The sequence below is a fragment of the Nuphar pumila genome, chromosome 3 (assembly GCF_984573655.1).
Source record: "Nuphar pumila chromosome 3, dmNupPumi1.hap1.1, whole genome shotgun sequence".
NCBI classification, from domain to species: domain Eukaryota; kingdom Viridiplantae; phylum Streptophyta; class Magnoliopsida; order Nymphaeales; family Nymphaeaceae; genus Nuphar; species Nuphar pumila.
In genome coordinates this window covers 140819586-140838426 of record NC_143251.1, presented here as the reverse complement: position 1 = coordinate 140838426, position 18841 = coordinate 140819586, and the positions used below count along the sequence as shown (strand labels likewise).

Below are 18841 nucleotides of genomic sequence, written 5' to 3'. Positions count from 1 at the left end.
TTTTTTTTCATCTTTAAAGCTGCTGCAGCTACTTGATCATCGATCCTCTCCCACTTTTCATAGTCCTTTGCTGCTATTGTTTCTTCCTGTCATTATGAACATTCTATTTCTTATCGTTTATCATACTGGATTTGTTCTGGTGCAACTAGTGCTACTGATAATGAATTTTTATCAAAGCATGTCTTGTTCAGCTTTGAATCTCCAATTCTCAACTTCGAATGAGCACATTTGTGTGTGTGTGTGTGTGTGTGTGTGTGTGTGTGTGTGTGTGTGTGTGTGTGCACACGCAAGCGTGCGCTTGTGCTCATGTATATGTTATCTGCACTCATTTAACGATGCGTTTGGATAGTTGAAGGATTATTTGTCTCAATATAAAGAAATATCATGAAAGGGAATTCTCAATCTTTAGATTCTGTTGTTTGGGTATAACTTGGGTGCGTTCAACGATTTTCTTTGATAAATTTCGTGTTATTATTTGTTTTTATGATAGAATTATGGGGTTTATTGGCCGGCAAAGAAGGGTTGGTTGTGGAATAGAGAGAGAGAGAGAGAGAGAGAGAGAGAGAGAGAGAGAGAGAGAGAGAGAGAGAGAGTACTTATGTGGTTGGGTGTTACATCAGGGTGTCTGATGGTTTTTTTAAGATTGGACAAAACAATAGAACATAACAGATATAACACATGTTTTGATTGTTCTTTAACAATTGTACATCATCTAGCATTTGTTTTGACCATACATGGAAGTTGTGTTTTTTATATTTAGCCTTTTATTTCCAGTGTGCGAACAACTTAAACATATGTGGATAACGGTTCAACATGTGGATAACAGTTGAGATAACTTTGTTTTTGTTTTGGATCATATGACCCGATCAACTCCACCATGCGAGTGTTTTGACATGTTTATTATCGATTTTAACCTCATATATGGATCTTAGATTTGATCCAAATATAAAAAAAATATAAAAACTTATGAATAATAAATAGGCAATAGTATTTTTGACATACAATTAGATCCAATTACGAATGTATATAAAAAAATCATAGATTTTTGTCTCGAATTGAATATATATATATATATGTATATTCACTCAAAATAAACTTGTTCATACATTCATTCATTTATTAAAAAATAAACTTGCTTTTATATTGATTTATTCATCGTTCATTTTATTCATTAAAAAATGAACCAGTTCATACAATCATTCATGCATTTATTAAAAAATTAATATGCTCTTACATTCATTTAAAAATAAATATATTCATAAATGAACATGCCCATACATTCAATTATTTCATTCATTCAAAAATTAACCAGCATTTATTAAAAAATAAATATGCTCATACATAATTTCATTCATTAAAAATTTAAGCTGGTCATACATATATTCATTTCATTAATTAAAATTCTTTCATTCTAAAATGATCTTGCTTATACATTCGTCTATTTTTTTTATTTAAAATGAATATGCTTATACATATATTTATTTATTCAAAATCAAGTATACAAGAGATTCATTCATTCATTATATTCAATCTAAACTAAACATGTGCATACATTCATTCATGTATTCAAAATCAAGTATATAACATATCAAAGTATATGAAAAGTCAAAACGTTATCAATGAAACAATATATAACAACAATATACGAGCAAGTTTCATAGTATGTCAACCAACTACCCTAGCCCATAAAAGTGTATATCACTTCAACACAAAAATACATCAAATACTAGAAAAAATGAGGAAAACTAAGAAGATTAACACATGAAATAATATTTATCTACGTACACACATTTGATTAACTTGATAAAAAAAACTTTAGTTATTGTAAATTATATACATAATAGGTATTGACTTACCTTCGAGAGAGAATCAATAGAGGTTGGTCAGGATCATCAAGTGCATTTTAGCACTGTCTTCCCAACCAACAAGTACATAGTAAAATCACATGTCAAACCTCCACCACAACAAAGACATTTTATGACAATTACCCTTTTCTATTTTGAAACATCATTTGTTCTCCCCTTGATACATATATATGAATATGTGTTTCATCTGTATCCCTCAAACAATTATATTATAAATAATATAAATGTAAGTTACTACATATATATGTGTGTGTGCATGCATATGTGTTCAATATATAAATCCTAGTACAAGTGTTAAAAATGCAAAATTACCTTAAAATATAGGTAGAATCTTGGTTTTCTCTTAATTTTTATTAGGGTATCATCATTGTGTTGGCTCATGAATTAGTACCCAATGCTAAGTATTATGTTTAATATCAAATTAAAATACTTGCTAATTGTTTGTCTCGAGTATTGAAACACATACTACACTGATCTATTTCGCTTATTGTGATCCAATGTTAATAAAAAAATTAAACTTGTTCTTCAACGCCTATATCATGAGCATCATACAATAATCCACTATTGTGAAGAGTCTCGCATAATGATATGTATGTATTTTTTTCATACGTAAAAGGTTAAAACAATTTCATCGGTGACCAAATACATAGTCACACAAAATCATGACATCTATGTATGGAATCGTGAACTATTATCCTATTTGCGCTTCTCAAACTCTAGATAAATATGATCATCACTACTATAGTGATTAAGTAAACAAGTTCATCTTGAGAAGTTATTATACTTCTGTATACACAAATATAATCATGCAATAAATATGAATAACATGCACAATGACTAAAAAGTATATATCATGTTATAAGAATCTACAATCAACATGATTGTAACATACAACATTTCAATATTGAACATTTAACATGCACAAGAACTAAAAATTAAATATTAAGCTATAAAAATATGTACATATTCATCAACATTAATATACACAATCTACATCAACATGCTCATAACATCCAATATTTTAATATTGAACATGAATCAAGCATAATCAAGAAAAATATAATAATAATAATAATAATAATAATAATAATAATAATAATAATAATAATAATAATAATAATAATAATAATAATAATAATAATAATAATAATTTGTGCAAATGCAAACCTAAACATTGAGAGATAATTTATAGTCCAACCACTCGATCCTCGCCTCTGAATCAAGAATATAGTTGTGTTGCCAAGAACCACTACTAGGTCTAATGCCTTCATGTGTATAAGACCATTAATCTAACCATTATTCAGCATTTCTTTTAATGCAATACTACATTTTGATGCCAGTTGGTAGGGAAATTTATCAAAGACAGTTTGTATATACATATAAACGCTGCCTATCATGTCTGCGAATTGATCATCAATGTGATTTTTGTGCTTTCCTTTATTTGATTGTTTTATGAAGGATGATGGCGTGCTAGGTGGTGGACTATTCATGGGTGTCTCATCACAATGAGCTTATGATGATAAATTAATCTTTTTTACAACTTTTGCAGGATGGGGTGGTGGTGGTTGTTTTGATTAGATGGTCTTATAGTTGCTTATATCTGTTGATTTTTCATAAATCCTCAAAGCATGTTCATAATATCTTTATTTTTTAGGCTTATGGTTGTTTCATATTGAGTTTTTTTTCTCACACATTCAATCCATATTTCTATATCTTCTTGTTTGGGTTTTATCCAAACCCAGAAGTGTTCAATATTCAATATTTCATGATTGTTAAGTTGAGCCTTACACGCTTCAATTTGTTCTTGATTTTGTCTAATGTGAATTCAAACCAAAACTTCTCTATCATTTTTCTTTCCACCACCTTTCTTTCAAATCCCCATAACATTTTATTCAAGCTATCCTAACTTATCTAACATGTCAAATAAATAGTCTCCCTAAGGTGTACTTCATTACATTTTATTTGCCTGGCTAGCATGAAGTTTTTGTACTTTACTCTTTTACAACATCCTCGTACAGAACACTACTTGCATTCACAAGTATAATTTCATCGTAACAATCATAAAAACAATAGAATCATGAAGCATGACTACAAATAAATGTGTAAAATGCATATTCATAAGCTTTAATTTCAGAATAATTTTAATTGTGAAAAAGTAATTCAACTAAAGAATTCCCCAAGTATGATAAAATTCTTCCAAGAGAAACATGCAACAAGTGCTATTCTTAACAATATTTTTAGATATGCATTACGTAATGATTGAATCTACATAATCAATAATGGAGTTTTGTTTCATATGCTGTATGGATGAAGTGAATCCAATTGGACTCTAATTTATACAAAACACCCTTACCAACTTCATCCTTAAACACCCTCCAAGAAGAGGAAAAAAACCCTTACTCATGAAACCCACATGAACTAGAAGAATGTCATGCACTTAAATATATTTAACAACCATAAAATGAAAACACATATAAAAACCCATAAGCATTATCTAACCACCAGTATTAACATTAAAAACACCATAAAAGACTGCCGAACCAATTTAAGTACTACAAACAAAAAACACACCAAACAAGTAAACCCTTCTTCGGCCGGAAAAGGCCTCTATGAGCCCTTTCAGCTTGAGAGAGAGAGAGAGAGAGAAGGGCCGGATCTTCTCCGACCGAAAAAGGTCTCAAGGAGGTCCTTTTTTGCGGGGGAGAGAGAGAGAGAAGGGTTGAACCTTCTCCAAATGGAAAAGGCCTCTTTGAGGTCCTTTTTTGGAGAGAGAGAAGGGTCGACCCTTTTCCGACTTAAAAAGGCCTCTCTAAGGTCCTTTTTTGGCCCAACAGAGAGACCTGTTGCCAGATTTATGTCGGAGTGAGGCTCAAAAAGGACACCGAAGGGAGGCTCACAATGTCCTGAGAAGGGGGGGGGGGGGGGGATTTAGGACAAAGGGGGGAAAGTGTCCCCTGTCCCGTTCTCAGTGTAACAGGGGGGGGGGGGGGGGGGAGAACAGTGACGCAGCAATGCACAATCAAACACACCCTCAACTTCACGATGAGGATGATAATTTAAATAATTGGTGATGAGAGCAATAATATGTAGAGGTGAATGAGAAGAGAATAGGGAGGCGCCCTAACGCACCTGTGAGGAATCCTCAACATCATTGAGAACCGAGGGTGGGGGTGCAGGAGTAGGATTTACCACATGGGAAGGTGGGAATTCTATCCAAAGAATTTGAGGTGTGTTTGAATTTGAATCACTAATCCTTAAAACGGATCTAAACGCACAAATCCGACCTGAAAAGGGTTGTAGGGCAACTGTAGTCATTTTCTCCCCAATTTCACTAAACTCCATGCACACCCTTTAGGCTCTGTTTGGGAGTGTAGTCTCAGAGCGTGCAGGAGAGAACTTGAAAAAACTCAAGCAATCAAAGCGGTTTAAGGAGAAACATGTTACAATGATGGAATTGGAGGGGTGAGAGCTCAGCCAAGCAGGTGGTGATGATAGTCACAAGCACCAATGCTGGCCGCCCTTCCGGCCACTTGCCCTATTCTGCAGCCATCATTCCATGGACTCTCCGGGGACAATTGTTTCATGCCTTGTTCCATAAAAGATGTTTTCTTTTATAGGAAATGCAGCCTCTTTTCTACAAAGGGTGAAACAAACATGTCTATGAAAAATATGTGGCAGAACCACATAATTTAATTGCATTAGGTAAGCTAAAACCATATCTTATTATATTATTATAATTGGATGAGGATATGATTTTGATTTTGTGCTACTTGATAATTAAATTTGATGGCTATCCTAATCCTATTAAATGTAAAAAATCAGATTTGACATAAGCCTTTCACCATGTCTGAATCTAAATCTGTTCTGCCAACATCCTATTAGTTGGATCTAGCATTGGCCACATCCAACCGGAGTATTAACCATTTAGGTCCCTAGTTTCAAATAAGTGATTGCGTTGGTGCTCTTTACTGGATCAGGTGCGGCAGAGGGGTGTGTGCACAACAAAAGTTTGAATCCATCTATAGATCACATCTATACAGTCAGAATTTAAAAATAAAACGATAAAAACTCATTTAGCACATACTCATATTACTCTCTTATTAGAAGATTTCTAAGGAAAATAATATTAGAAGATTTCTAAGGAAAAGATGCGGATGGACCCAAGCCCCTTCCTGACAACCATAATGACAAATATTGCGAGATTTATGAAAATCTCACGAGAAATTGCCTGAAAGTTTAAAACGGTAATTTCTTGTGAGGTTTTCAAAATACTGCAAGATTTATGAAAAAAACATAAATACCGCCATTTAAACGTTTTAAATGGCTATTTATCGGGAAAAAATCATGTATTTTTATTAATATTTTCTTATAATTTTTTTTTTATAATTTTTAATTGTTTTTTTATTGGAAAAAAAAAACACGAGATTTATGGATTTTTTTTATTTCTCGTGAATTTTTGAAAAACGAGAAATTGCCGATAAAAACGTTTGTCACTATGCTGACAACCAATCACAGTTTTGCTGCCATGTCCTGATTCATGCGTGACATCACTGTGCATGTGTGTCCTAAACTGAAAAGCCAGTCTCCTCCATGTCACTGCTGACGACTGTTGGTCGTTTATGTTTGCAAAAGAAAATTTTACTTTTTGCACATGTATATGGACCAATGTTGTCAACGGGCCTGGTTTACCCTGACCCAACTGAACCAAACCCTATAGGGTCCTGGTATGGTGATAAATAATAAGACCTGAGTTGGACCTGAAGGTCTGATTAATGCATGGACCCGAGTATAGCTTGTGAAATTTTATACCAGACTCAGGCCCAACCTGAACCAAACCCTATAGGGTCCGAGTATGGTGATAAATAATAAGACCCGAGCCTGGATTCCATGGTCCCATTAATGCATGAACCTGGGTATAGTTTGTGAATTTTTATAAGAGACTTGGACCCAACCAGAGTTTCGATTAAGACCTGCAAATTTTCAATGTAAAAATGATAAAAAATATGGTTTTATCGGGTATGGTCTGGGTCTGGTTCATATAGTTTTTATTGGGTCCGGGTATGATTTTTCTTATAGTGGACCCGATAACATACCCGAAAATTGGGTCTAAGTTTGGTACAACATGGGTCTGAACCAAACCCGACCCGTTGATACCCTTAGTTGTAAGTATCGGTATTGGCTCCTGAAATGTTTGGCCACCGATTCAACTGTATAGTCCGATATCAATACTGTGAATCGCTTTATATTGGCCAAAAGATAAGAAAAAAATATTACATGTCAATCATAATGTGATACATGTATGATTTGCTAGTCTTTTTATGTGTAAACTACCTAATAATAAATGGGGGTGAAACCTTCTTGTTTTTTTTTTATTCACATCTAACACCCTAAATATGTTCTACATATTTTGTTTAGTGGAAACTGGTTTTTGGATCGTCTAAATCCAATTGTATACGATTCTTTTTTGTGACCTGACTCATAAAATATATATTTTTTTTCAAAAAAATATGATTCAAGAGTCAATTCCTACTAACTGAACACATTTATGAGGTTAAATTATGTCAAAACAAGTTGCATCAAGAGATTCAAACTAGATTGCAGGTACAATTGATTATATATATATATATATATATATATATATAGAGAGAGAGAGAGAGAGAGAGAGAGAGAGAGAGAGAGAGAGAGAGAGAGAGACTGTACTAGGCAATACTAGTGGATACTTCTCCACTGCTGATTCAGAACAACTATAATGTGTATAAAAGAATTAGTGCCGATCACTAATTCTATATTTTTCAAACTTGAGATTCAAATTCAAATTAACATTCACATTAAATTTTATTCAAATTAAAATTAAACCTAGACTTAGATTTAAAAATTCATCTTTATTTATTAATAAACATCAAAAAATTTGCTTGGCATCACTCATGTCAAAAAAAAATCTTTCACCTTCAAAGCCATCACTCCTTAAGGCCATGCTTCTAACCTGAAACATTAATCAAAATCCAAACAATGCATGAACTTATCACTTATAAGCGGCTTAATCAACATATCAATTTTATTGTTCTTCGTTTGAACCTTTACAAAGTCCAACTCCTCATCTTCTATCATATTTTGAATCTTACGATATCACATATCAATATGCTTTGACCTAAGGCAACTTGCCAAATTATCTGCTAAGTGAATCACATTCTGGCTATCACAATCAGTGTTGTTAGAGGCGAACACCTAAGTACCTGAAGCGTACGTCTCAGAGGTGAAGCACAAGCTCAAGGAGCTGAGGCACTGTAGGGAGGTGTTAGCAGGCTCGAAGCGCACACTTCACATGGGTGAAGCGCACGCCTCGCATCGAGGCACGCTTCGCTTCTAAGGCGTATGCATCATGTTACTCTTTTTTAAGTTGGATCAGAAGATTCAGGACCCTAAATTAATGTAACCCATTTAAACTTTAACCTATCTTATGTTCTTAACTCTTAAACAAACAAAAAACTACATTTTTTACCTGTCTTCCTCTTTGCAGCCTAGTCTTGGAGGCTTGGAGCAGACAAAACAGTGAAGGGAAGTAGCAGCAGAAGTTCAGAACTCAGCAGTAGCATCGGCGGTTCGGCGCTTTGTCGGAAACATCACCGCGAGCTACCTGTTGGACAAGGTATTTTTAAATCTCTAATATCTTTTCTGCTCATCTGTTGCTATTTTTTTTAATACTGAAGGGGAACATGATTCTTGGTTCAGTATTTTTTTTTAATACTGAAGGAGGAACATCACCGCAAGCTATCAGTTCAGTATTTTTTTTTAATACTGAAGGGGAGCCCTTAACAGATCCTCCAGATCGACTTTTTCTCAAGCTTCTTTGACTTCTCAGAAGGGGGAAGAATTGGCGAGATATTAGGGTAAGAGGAGTATTGTTAAAAAACAAGATCATTTCCTACAAATGATGAATTTGGAAACCGTTGCAGAGATTTGGGTAAAGTTTCATTGCAGAGATTTGGAACTAGTGCATCAAATGTTTGAATGAAATCCACTACCTTATAAGAGTATGTTTTAAGAATACTCTTATGAATTTTTTTAGGTTTTCAGTAAAGATTACATATATGAGGAAGGTAGTAGTTGAAACTAGTTTTTAGGTTTCTCTGCATGAAGATGACATATGTATTCTAGCTGATCACCAACTAGTAAAGTTTAGGTTTTTTAGGTTTTGTTTTACATTTACCAAACTAGTAAAGATTTGGGTAAATTTGGGTATACTTTGCCATAATGCCTAAGCAGCAAAACTTATAACATACAAAAAGCCAATTAAGAAGTGGAGGAACAGAGAAAGTATAATTGATTTATTTCAGCAAGAACACAAGTCACTTGAGGACTTCTTGATTTTTTTTGTAATGGGCACGCTATCTAATGTCTCAAAAAATAATACGAAGACAAGAAAGTAGGAACTTAAAAAGGATGCTGAAGCTCAAGACTCCAACCCTTCCACCCTTTAGGGAGTGTTGATATATATATATATATATATATACTTCTTGGCATTTCAGACTAATTTTTCATGTGAAAAGTTTACCTGAAATCACACAAACAAGATTATGAGGGGCAAGAATATGGGTATGTATAAGTATTACAAGGCTCTTAACAAGACTATGATATGAAATTTTCCTCTTAGTGCAATGAGAATTTACAAGGTTTTCATTCATCCAAACAACAATTGGTTTTGCATGAAGGGAAAGGATAGAGAATTCTGTGTTTAGTTCTGAATTTAGTTCTTGATCAAATCTATCTCATCTAGGGCTAAGATGTGTTGGAAACTTAAGAATAGTCTCGTATTGAGCGTGGTTTTATAATTTTTTTTTTTATTATTATGCATAAGTACTATTTGGACGGGATGATAGAGATGCTTTTAAATATATATTTTCTTGATTATGGATTGTATTGTTTTAAAAAAAATCTAATTTTGTGTAGGTGGTTGTTTATCTTAAAAAAAAATGACAAGGACAGATGTAGCTTGGAAGCATTGTTTTGAAAAAGATTTGAATGATAAGGAAAAAAGAGGAAATTTGGTATGTAAGTATTGTAAGGTAGTTTATAAAGGTGGTGTAGCAAGAATAAAAGAGCATCTAGCTGGAACTCACAAGAGTGCTAAACCATGTGATCATGCACTAAATGAGGTGACACATTTTTTTGCAAAATACTTGCAAAAGAAGAAAAAAGAAAAACAACAAGAAAAAAATATATTATAAAGTGATATGAATGAAAGCTTTACTCAACTCCAACTACTAGTAGAGTTGGAAGTTTACAAACAAAAGGCCATATGGATCAATTTGTGAGTTCAGAAGCTCGTCAGACAACGATAAATAATGCATTCAAAAAAGAAGAAAGAAAAGAAGTATGTTATGCTATTAGGCGATTCTTTTTTTTGCAAATGCGTTATCATTTAATTTGTGCAATAGTCAATATTTTGAATCCATGTGTGAAGCTATTGCTAATTATGGTCGACGTATGTATTTTTCTTTATATTGTCTTAATTTTAATTCTAATTGATCTAATTTTTTTCTTACTAACATTCTTTTTTATTTTATTTTCTCAGTTGATTGGTGGAATACATTTGGTGATGAAACAAAAGAATTGAAAAACTTTTCAATGCGAGTGTTGAATCTCACATATAGTGCATCAAGATGTGAGTGTAATTGTAGCACTTTTTCTTTGGTAAATAAAGATATTTTTATATTATTGATTATTCATTATTGCATAATATATTACAGATTTGTAATTATATAAATTTTTAATTTATAGGTACATATAAAAAGGCAAAATCGCCTTGAGCAAGAAAAACTCAATGCTTTCATGTTTATCATGTATAATATAAAGTTGAAATAAAGAGATATAAGAAGGAAGACAATTGAGGATCCTTTGTGTCTTGCAAATATTGATTCTGATGATGAGTAAATTATAGAAAAAAAAAGATCCAGTTTTGCCACAAGATGCATTAGAAGATTCTTGGTTGGATCAAGCTTTTAATTTGGATGATATAGATGTTACTCCTTTTGAGACTTCACCAAGCTCAACTAAGAAACGTAAAAAAGATCCATCTTCAAACAATATGCATGCTAATAAAGATATGTCTTGTATTTTATAAATCTTATACTTTTTGAATTTTAAATATTAATTTTGTTAATATTTTAGAATGAAGGTAAAAGAAAACAAGTAAAAGATTCAGAAAATGAGAGTGCGGATAATGAAGAAACTAAAGATGAAGAAGAAACTATCCCATATATGGATGAATCAAATGAAGATGAGCTATCTAGTCCTAGTGAAAATAATTTTGTTGAAAATATTTGATATTGTTTAAGGCTTATGACTTGTTAAATATTTGATATTATTTAAGACTTGTGACGTTGAAAAGATTTGACTTTATGTTATTTGACTTTAAGGAGACATTTAAGACTTATGACTTGTTAAATATTTGATGTTATTTGACTTAAAAGAGGTATCTTGTTTACATTTTATTAAATATTTGAAGAGATATTTTTAATTTTATTTATTCATTTGTGATTCTGTGAATGTTAGTTTTGTACAATAGTTGAGGAATTAACTTATTTTATATTGATTGTGCATTTGAATTCTATTATTACAACAAAAATTTTGTGCATAGAAGGTATTTCTAGAATAGGTTGATTTAGAGATGGCCCCACATGTATTCAATATGATTTCATGATTATAGATATAACTTGTTTTATCGCACTATGAGTGTAACTTAATTGTGGTTTACATGTGCATGCATATAAGAAAATGAATAATATGAGTTAATTATAGGAAAATAATATTTATTTTATACTATTGTTTATTAGTAGTTTTTATTTAAATTTTTTATTATTTTTATTAATATTATATGTTATACCTCAGTGGCAGTCGTGTCTGCCTATGCCCTGGCGTGCCTTGTTTAACTAAGAGGCCGTTCAGTGTTAGGACTTATCCAACATAGCAAAGACTCATGACATCCTTAACTCGAACTTAACCACATAACCAGGCTTGCGAGCATGGACCAACATGGGAATTATGGGGGTAAGGTCTACGCACCCAATGCTCGCAAAAAGAGTGAACCAAGTCATCCAGTCAACTAGGACGCCCACCGTTGGTGAGCTCACTTAAGGCTCGATTGACTCGGTCAATTCAACATAGTCAAACTCGATAGTCAACAACTACCTGAGTTGAAAGACGGACAGGATCGTAAATAATTCCAAAGAGAGGGAAATTTAATCTTCATAGTTAAACACGGAAGATGCTTTTGCTTCTGCCACCGCTCTCGTTCAAAAAGGGTAGAGAGGGAGAGACCTTCTCTCTGTGTCGAGTCGTGTAGCACTCTCTCTCTCTGAGGAAGAAGAATAAGAAACTCTCTTCTTCCTTCTTGATCTCCTTTTCTCCTTTCTTTTGGTGTTAGTGTTTTAGTGTTTTTTGGGGGTTCTAGAGTGTTGATTCTGTTGTTTGTGTGAGAATTCGAATCTTTTTCCTTTTTTATTTTTTCATGGAGATCGATTTTGAGTCTCTGGTAGAGGCGACCTCTGGTGCGGTGGGGTCCATTGTCAGCACCACCGTCTTCTACCCTCTCGATACGTGCAAAACCAAGTACCAGGCCGACGTTCGAGGCGCCGGCACTCAGAAATATAGGTCTGATCCATGATCACTTGTGTTTATGCTGTATATTCATGGTTTTGTTTCTTCAATCGCGTGAAAATTGCGGTTTTTTTCTTAATTTTTTTATAGTTTCGCCTACCACCATGGTGGATTTCCTTGATCTGTGTGTTTTTTTGGTAAAAGAGTTTGTGGGTCTTAGCCTATTAAAAAAAAGAGTTTGTGGGTCTTAAAGATGTAGGTTTGTGGCAGAAGGGGATGTTGATTAGTGGTATTGTTGTGAAGACTGTGAAACTGAGGTTGTTTGGGAAACAGTGTGGTGATAGATGATCGGCTTATGACTTACCCTTTACAGATTTTAGTGTTTTGTTGGTGGTTTTCAACATTGCAAGCGGTAGTTTTTGCGCATTTTGATTATCCAAATGGGCGATGTGTTTTACTTAAGTCGAAGATCAGATTTCTTGATCTGAATGTGACGTATTTTGCGTAGATCAAACCACGTTAGACCCGTAAGCATCGTGAGATAGACCCTTATATAGATCAGGAACATCCTGTGATTGTCAGTAGATGAAGATGTGAATCATAGCAATTGTGGATTTTTATAGAAAATCAGAACCACACATACTTACAATACATCGTGTATTTGGGCGACGAGTGTGAAATGGATCCGATTGGAAGTTTAAGGTTTGTTCCTCTCACTTTTGTAGAGGTGAATAAATTGCCATGAGTTAAGCTATAATCTTGAACGTTTTGGTGGAGCCATCTTCATTGGCCATGCTTCATCCTCCATTCTTTACCTGCAGGAGACAACAGTGTCTCCCCTCATGAAGGCACGATATTTTCACGTTTGTTATGATATTTTATTAGAAGGTGCATCATATCATTCTCCATAATTTTTTTTAAACTGGTATTTGAGCAAAATTCGATATTTTTATCTGGTTTCAACAAGCTAATGTAAATTTTATTCTCACTTCTGATATTTGAACTGTTCATGCCTTCTTTGCTTTTGTAAGTGTTCAGTGCATGTTGGACAGCATCATATGTACTGAGAGAATGTGTGGAAAGCGTGGTTCTATTCAGCAGAAGGCACGATTAGGTGGATAACATGTTGGACAACAAGCAGGTCTCTCTTTGGCTGGATTGTGATGCAGCCAGTCCACTGGGCCTAATATCAGAATTAAACTTAACCGAAACATAATCTAGTGTCAGCCAGGCCATGCTACATCTTGAACTCAGGGAACTAGGTCTTGTCCTGGCCCATTTGATAAACAAGTTATAAGGATCACATTGCCTCAGCCATATGGTTGTAATAATTAAAGTCTGAACGTGGCCCAGAATTTGAGAGCTCCCTGCTTATCTCCCACCAAGTGTGCGCGCACACAGACACACAAGGAAGAAGGGGAAAAGAGAAAAGAAGAGCCTGTAGATTCACTGGACCAGCCTAGCCTATTTCTAGTCTTTCTAGAGTCACTTGATCATTTTATTGCCTAACCACAAATTACTTTATGAACACACAAGATAGGTTAGGAACTGATGGGATTAATCAAGAGACTTGAAGAAAAATGGTTTTAACTGCCATAGAAATGATGACTTTTACCGAAGATGTGCCTATTGCCTAATAAGATGGTACTGAGGAACCTTTTACATTTGTGAAGATTTGAATAACTCAAATAAGAAAGTTCATTCTTTCAAAAAAATTTCTCCTTGGTTTTAACTCTTGCTGTCTGGCAGTCACTTGTCATCAGTTTGTAGTTGCTTGGTAATTGAGAGAATAGCTATCATTTTCAGTGGTAGATATATTAACATTAATGTTAGTGTGAGAAAAGTAGCTGAAAGGTATCAAGACACCTCGTGCACAGTATTTTCAATTTGTGGAAGCTGCTCCAACCTGTATGTGAGACCATTTGCATGTTGTCTTTATTAATACTCATAAATTTCATGCAAGAGAATGCTGCAAATTCTGATTATATCAGCAGCTATCCCTCAAGTGGTTGATTAAGACATCTTAACCTCTCTTTCTTGCAATTCTTTATGTATTTTATCTGATTTGCCAGCATAGGAAAGCCCTGCTTTCTCCTTCTGCCTAATGTCTTCATCTTTATTTTATTTAAGTAAATATCTGTATGATTTTTTGCTGACTGTTTTTTTTTTCGGTTGAACTGAAAAATTGCAGGAGTCTTTTAGATGTCTTATGGGAAGCTGTTTCAACTCGCCAGGTCCTTTCATTGTACCAAGGACTTGGTACAAAGAATCTGCAATCATTTATAGCCCAATTTATTTATTTTTATGGCTACAGTTACTTCAAGAGGCTATATTTGAGCAGGAGTCAAACAAAATCAATTGGCACAAAAGCAAACCTGATTGTTGCTGCTGCAGCAGGTGCCTGCACTGCGATAATTACACAGGTATTGCATCCGTTAGTTGTATGATTTTTTTTTAGTAATAAGTTTTTTTTGTTTTTTTTGTTTTTTTCAATGCTTCTTGAATTTGCTCCATAGGAGATTCCTGCTATTTTGATAATGATTTCTATTTAGCAGATTCTGACTTGCCTTTTTTGTTTCTCGTTTTTGTCCTCCAACTGTTAGCCATTAGATACAGCATCATCGCGAATGCAAACTAGTGCATTTGGTAAATCAAAGGGACTTTGGGAAACTCTTTCACAGGGATCCTTGAGTGAGGCATTTGATGGCCTTGGCATTTCTCTTCTACTCACATCAAATCCTGCTATTCAGGTTAAATTTTTTCAATGCTGAATTTTATCTTGGAATTGGCTGGATATGCAATCTGTGCTTCTCTGTGTAGGATTCAGTTATATGGCAAGGTGTGGCATCAATGTTGTGTTTATATATGATTAAGAGATGGAAAGGTGTGGCAAGGATTCAGCTTTTAATGGACTTGTGTCTTTTGGGATCTTATCTCTTGTAGTACATTTTAGTTATAGGGGATCATATATTGCAGTCGGGTTGTATTGGTCATGAGTCAGGTTTGCCCCTTAGCATGAAGACCATTCTGATGAGGTCTAGCACTTTTAATCTGACATTTGTAAAAGCATTGGATCTGGTAATGCAAGGTTAGATTCAGATCTGGATCATACCTGGTCAAAGGAGAAGCAGACTTGGATCCCAGGCTCAGACTGAAGAGCTGTTTACAGTCCTAATATTACATAGAAAAAGTTCAACTTGACTGCTTATTCTTGATAAATTTAGTCATCTTGTGTGTTTCAAATAAGAGAAAGATGGATAAGTTGTTTGCATTTTCTTGTCGTAGCTTCATGTAGATAAAGTAGTGATAGAAAGTTTCAATGCAAGGTTGTGGATCAAATGGAAATATTAAGACACTAATAAATGGCTCAATTTCCTTTGATTTACTTGTATGACTTTCATTTGTAGATCATTGTGATGGATACCTTGTGATCATATATGTACTCTGTTTAGAATATCTTTTCACAACTATTAAAAGAAAAAAAAGCACAACGAAGCCTCAAGATAGTCTTACATTCTTTTCCTTTTTTTACACCTTGTCATGTAACCTTTTCTATAAGACAAAATCTGTAAAGTGTAGCACGTGATTTCCATTTGATTGAAGATATTTTCTCTTTGCTCATTGTGTTCTATTTATTAAAGATAAGCATTTTGTTGTCCTACTACTTCTTTGCTCTTTGCTTCTTGTTGGTAATGTTTAAGTGTGATGTTATGTTGTCTTCCAGAAATCTTTCACCATAAGCGTGCATACAAGTGCAAAAGCGTCGTTGATTTTGAATCTAATGGGGACTGTGCTGATATATGTTTTTGAAGATTCCTTTAATGCGTTTCTATAGATCTTGGTATCTATTAATGACTTAGTCTGCTTCACTGAAAGAACAGTCTCTGACAAAAGAGACAAAAGCTTGAGGGAAGTTCTTTGCCCGTCATCTGTAATTGAGTTCTTTTGTCAAGCAGGAATTTATATATGAACGACAACTTTTATTTCATATGAATGGGAAGTCCAATAAGGTTGTGTTTGGGGGATGGATTTTAGAGGGAGATTCATATTCACTGAATCCTCCATCTCAGCTGCTGTTTGGGAGCCTGGATTTGAGAGATGGTGGTGGAGATGGCCTCCAATTTCCCCATTTCAACTACATCAACATAGTTGACAACTCCACTCCCATCAACCATTTTCATCTCCACTCTTCATCATGCCTCTCATCTCTACTCCAACACGGGCTCCCAAACAGAGCCTATGGTTGGATTTGATAGGACCCATGTAGTCATGCCATGCCCTCCCTGTATTATGTATCCCATTCACTTGAAAGGTGAACACATAAAGGATCTTGTTAACGGCTTCTTTAATTGCATAACTGCAAGGTTAAAATGGACATGTCTAAGAACGATAGGAGAGTGTTGTTGCTGGAGGTTGATTGATCTCTTCTTATTTCTGTTACTAAATGATCGAATGAAAATGAACACAAAGTTTTGTATTGTGATTTTTAAAATTTTGCAACTCAACTTTGTATGCAGTACACTGTATTTGATCAACTGAAGCAACGACTGCTTAAGAGCCAAAGAAGAAATAGGACAGACTTGATCACAGAATCTCCCTCTCCTCGAGCTTTGTCTGCATTTTCAGCATTCCTACTGGGTGCACTCTCAAAGAGCATTGCTACCATCGTCACATATCCTGCCATAAGGTAGTCATATCATTTTTCCTGCTACTATTTCCTGATGGCTTTGCTGTTATATTGAATATTTGATAACAATGTGTGTTGCTTGGCAGGTGTAAGGTTATGATCCAGGCTTCTGATCCGAAAGAAGGAACAAAAGAGGAAGATGCTAAAGTCAAGTCCAAAGGCATAATAGATACGTTGCATATTATTTGGAAAAAGGAAGGGCCACTAGGTTTCTACAAAGGGCTGCAAGCTCAGATTTTGAAGACTGTCCTGAGTTCAGCCTTGCTGTTAATGATAAAGGAGAAGATTTCTAAGACCACCTGGGTTTTGATGCTCGCACTACACAGCTACCTTTTTGCTGTTAGGAAGAGAGTGAAAAATGTTTGAAAGATCATGTATAAGACAGTGCCTAGCCCTTTCTGTAATCTTTATGAGAGGCTGTAGACAAACAAGAAATAATCCTGGTTGGTAGTGTGTATGTAAATGTGATGGGTGTTTCTGGTCTTGTCAACTAGCCAGTGGGAGTGTAAGAGTGACATAATCATGAATAACCCATCCCTTGGTTGTTTGACAAGGTGAAAGAACTTCAACCAGTAAGCTTGCTCAAAATCATCAGCCTTGATTCTCAATCTTGTGGGGAAATTTGTCATGTGGGTCAAGTTTCTTTTTTTGTCATAAATGAGAAATAAGACTGGTTTCTGTCAGAAGGCTTTTGTGGAATCAAGTGAGTTGATATCAAGTATATGGCCATGAGCATTCTTTTTCTTCCTTGCATTGATTGAATGCATGTCTGAACTCTTTTATGTGGGCACTATGGAACTTCAAATCTTTAGTGTGTTTACTTGACTTTAATAAACAAATGGCCAAGCCAATCAAGAGTTCAAGACTATTTGAGTCTCATGTTGATCCAGCTCAGCCAGCCCCAACTTTTCATACCATGCCGTTGTTCCTTTGAGCAAGTCAAACCCAGTTGCAACATGGCTGGTAAGGGAGCCAAACTGTTTGCAATTGAACTTGGAATGAGCTTGTTGTAGCCCTTGAAATAGACTCGTATTTAGTTCGATGAGCTTTAACTAATTGAGCTTGAAATTGTTTGGATCAGTTCAAGATGAAAAGATCAATCAGAGTTTCAATGTAGGTCAGAACTGAATCGGACCCGCACTATTGGATCTGGGTGGCATGTATGCGAATTTGATTTAGAACAAATATGGACAGGTCTAGTTGGATCCATCTTGAAATTACACAAATAAATATGGTTTGATTCAAGTTATATCTGGGTTTAAACCAAACCAGTTTTCCCTTTTCTGCATGAATATGAATAATTTTGCCCATCTCCTCTGATATTGTGATGCAAATCCGATGCTGGATTCTCCGAAATCTATGCGACTATCTATGTTATTCTACCATTAATCTAGGAAATCTAGATCTACTGAAAATATATGAAAATTAAAGGAAAATTCAAGCAAATAAACTCATATTCAATATTTCATCTCTGGTTACCAAAACCATGTAACGAAGTACCTATACTGAATAGAAATCTCAACATTAAGACAGATGTTGATAGATCATCATCCAAATTAAATTCAAACAAACTAAAAATAAAATTAAATCTATAAATGGATCATAGACTGATGCAGGAGCAGGAGCAGGAGCGAGACACTACCGGGTCTTTAGGGTCCATTTGGATCCATCTTAATTATTAGTGTTTTTCTTT

General features: G+C 34.5%; 1 protein-coding gene across 1 annotated transcript; it reads left to right on the top strand.

The window, feature by feature from the left end:
• Window positions 1-12187: 12187 nt before the first annotated feature.
• Window positions 12188-17834, top strand: LOC149844121 (peroxisomal adenine nucleotide carrier 1-like). Its single transcript, XM_090002070.1, has 5 exons — window positions 12188-12515; window positions 14653-14884; window positions 15065-15211; window positions 16979-17148; window positions 17235-17834. The coding sequence occupies exons 1-5, from the start codon at window positions 12373-12375 to the stop codon at window positions 17512-17514; spliced, it is 972 nt and encodes a 323-aa protein (XP_089858196.1). The 5' UTR covers window positions 12188-12372; the 3' UTR covers window positions 17515-17834.
• Window positions 17835-18841: the final 1007 nt, after the last annotated feature.

Coding starts and splice junctions, on each gene's coding strand:
- LOC149844121 (XM_090002070.1), top strand. CDS start 12,373: ATGGAGATCGATTTTGAGTCTCTGGTAGAGGCGACCTCTGGTGCGGTG. Junction 12,516..14,652: donor GCCGGCACTCAGAAATATAG/GTCTGATCCATG, acceptor GAAAAATTGCAG/GAGTCTTTTAGATGTCTTAT. Junction 15,212..16,978: donor CATCAAATCCTGCTATTCAG/GTTAAATTTTTT, acceptor CTTTGTATGCAG/TACACTGTATTTGATCAACT.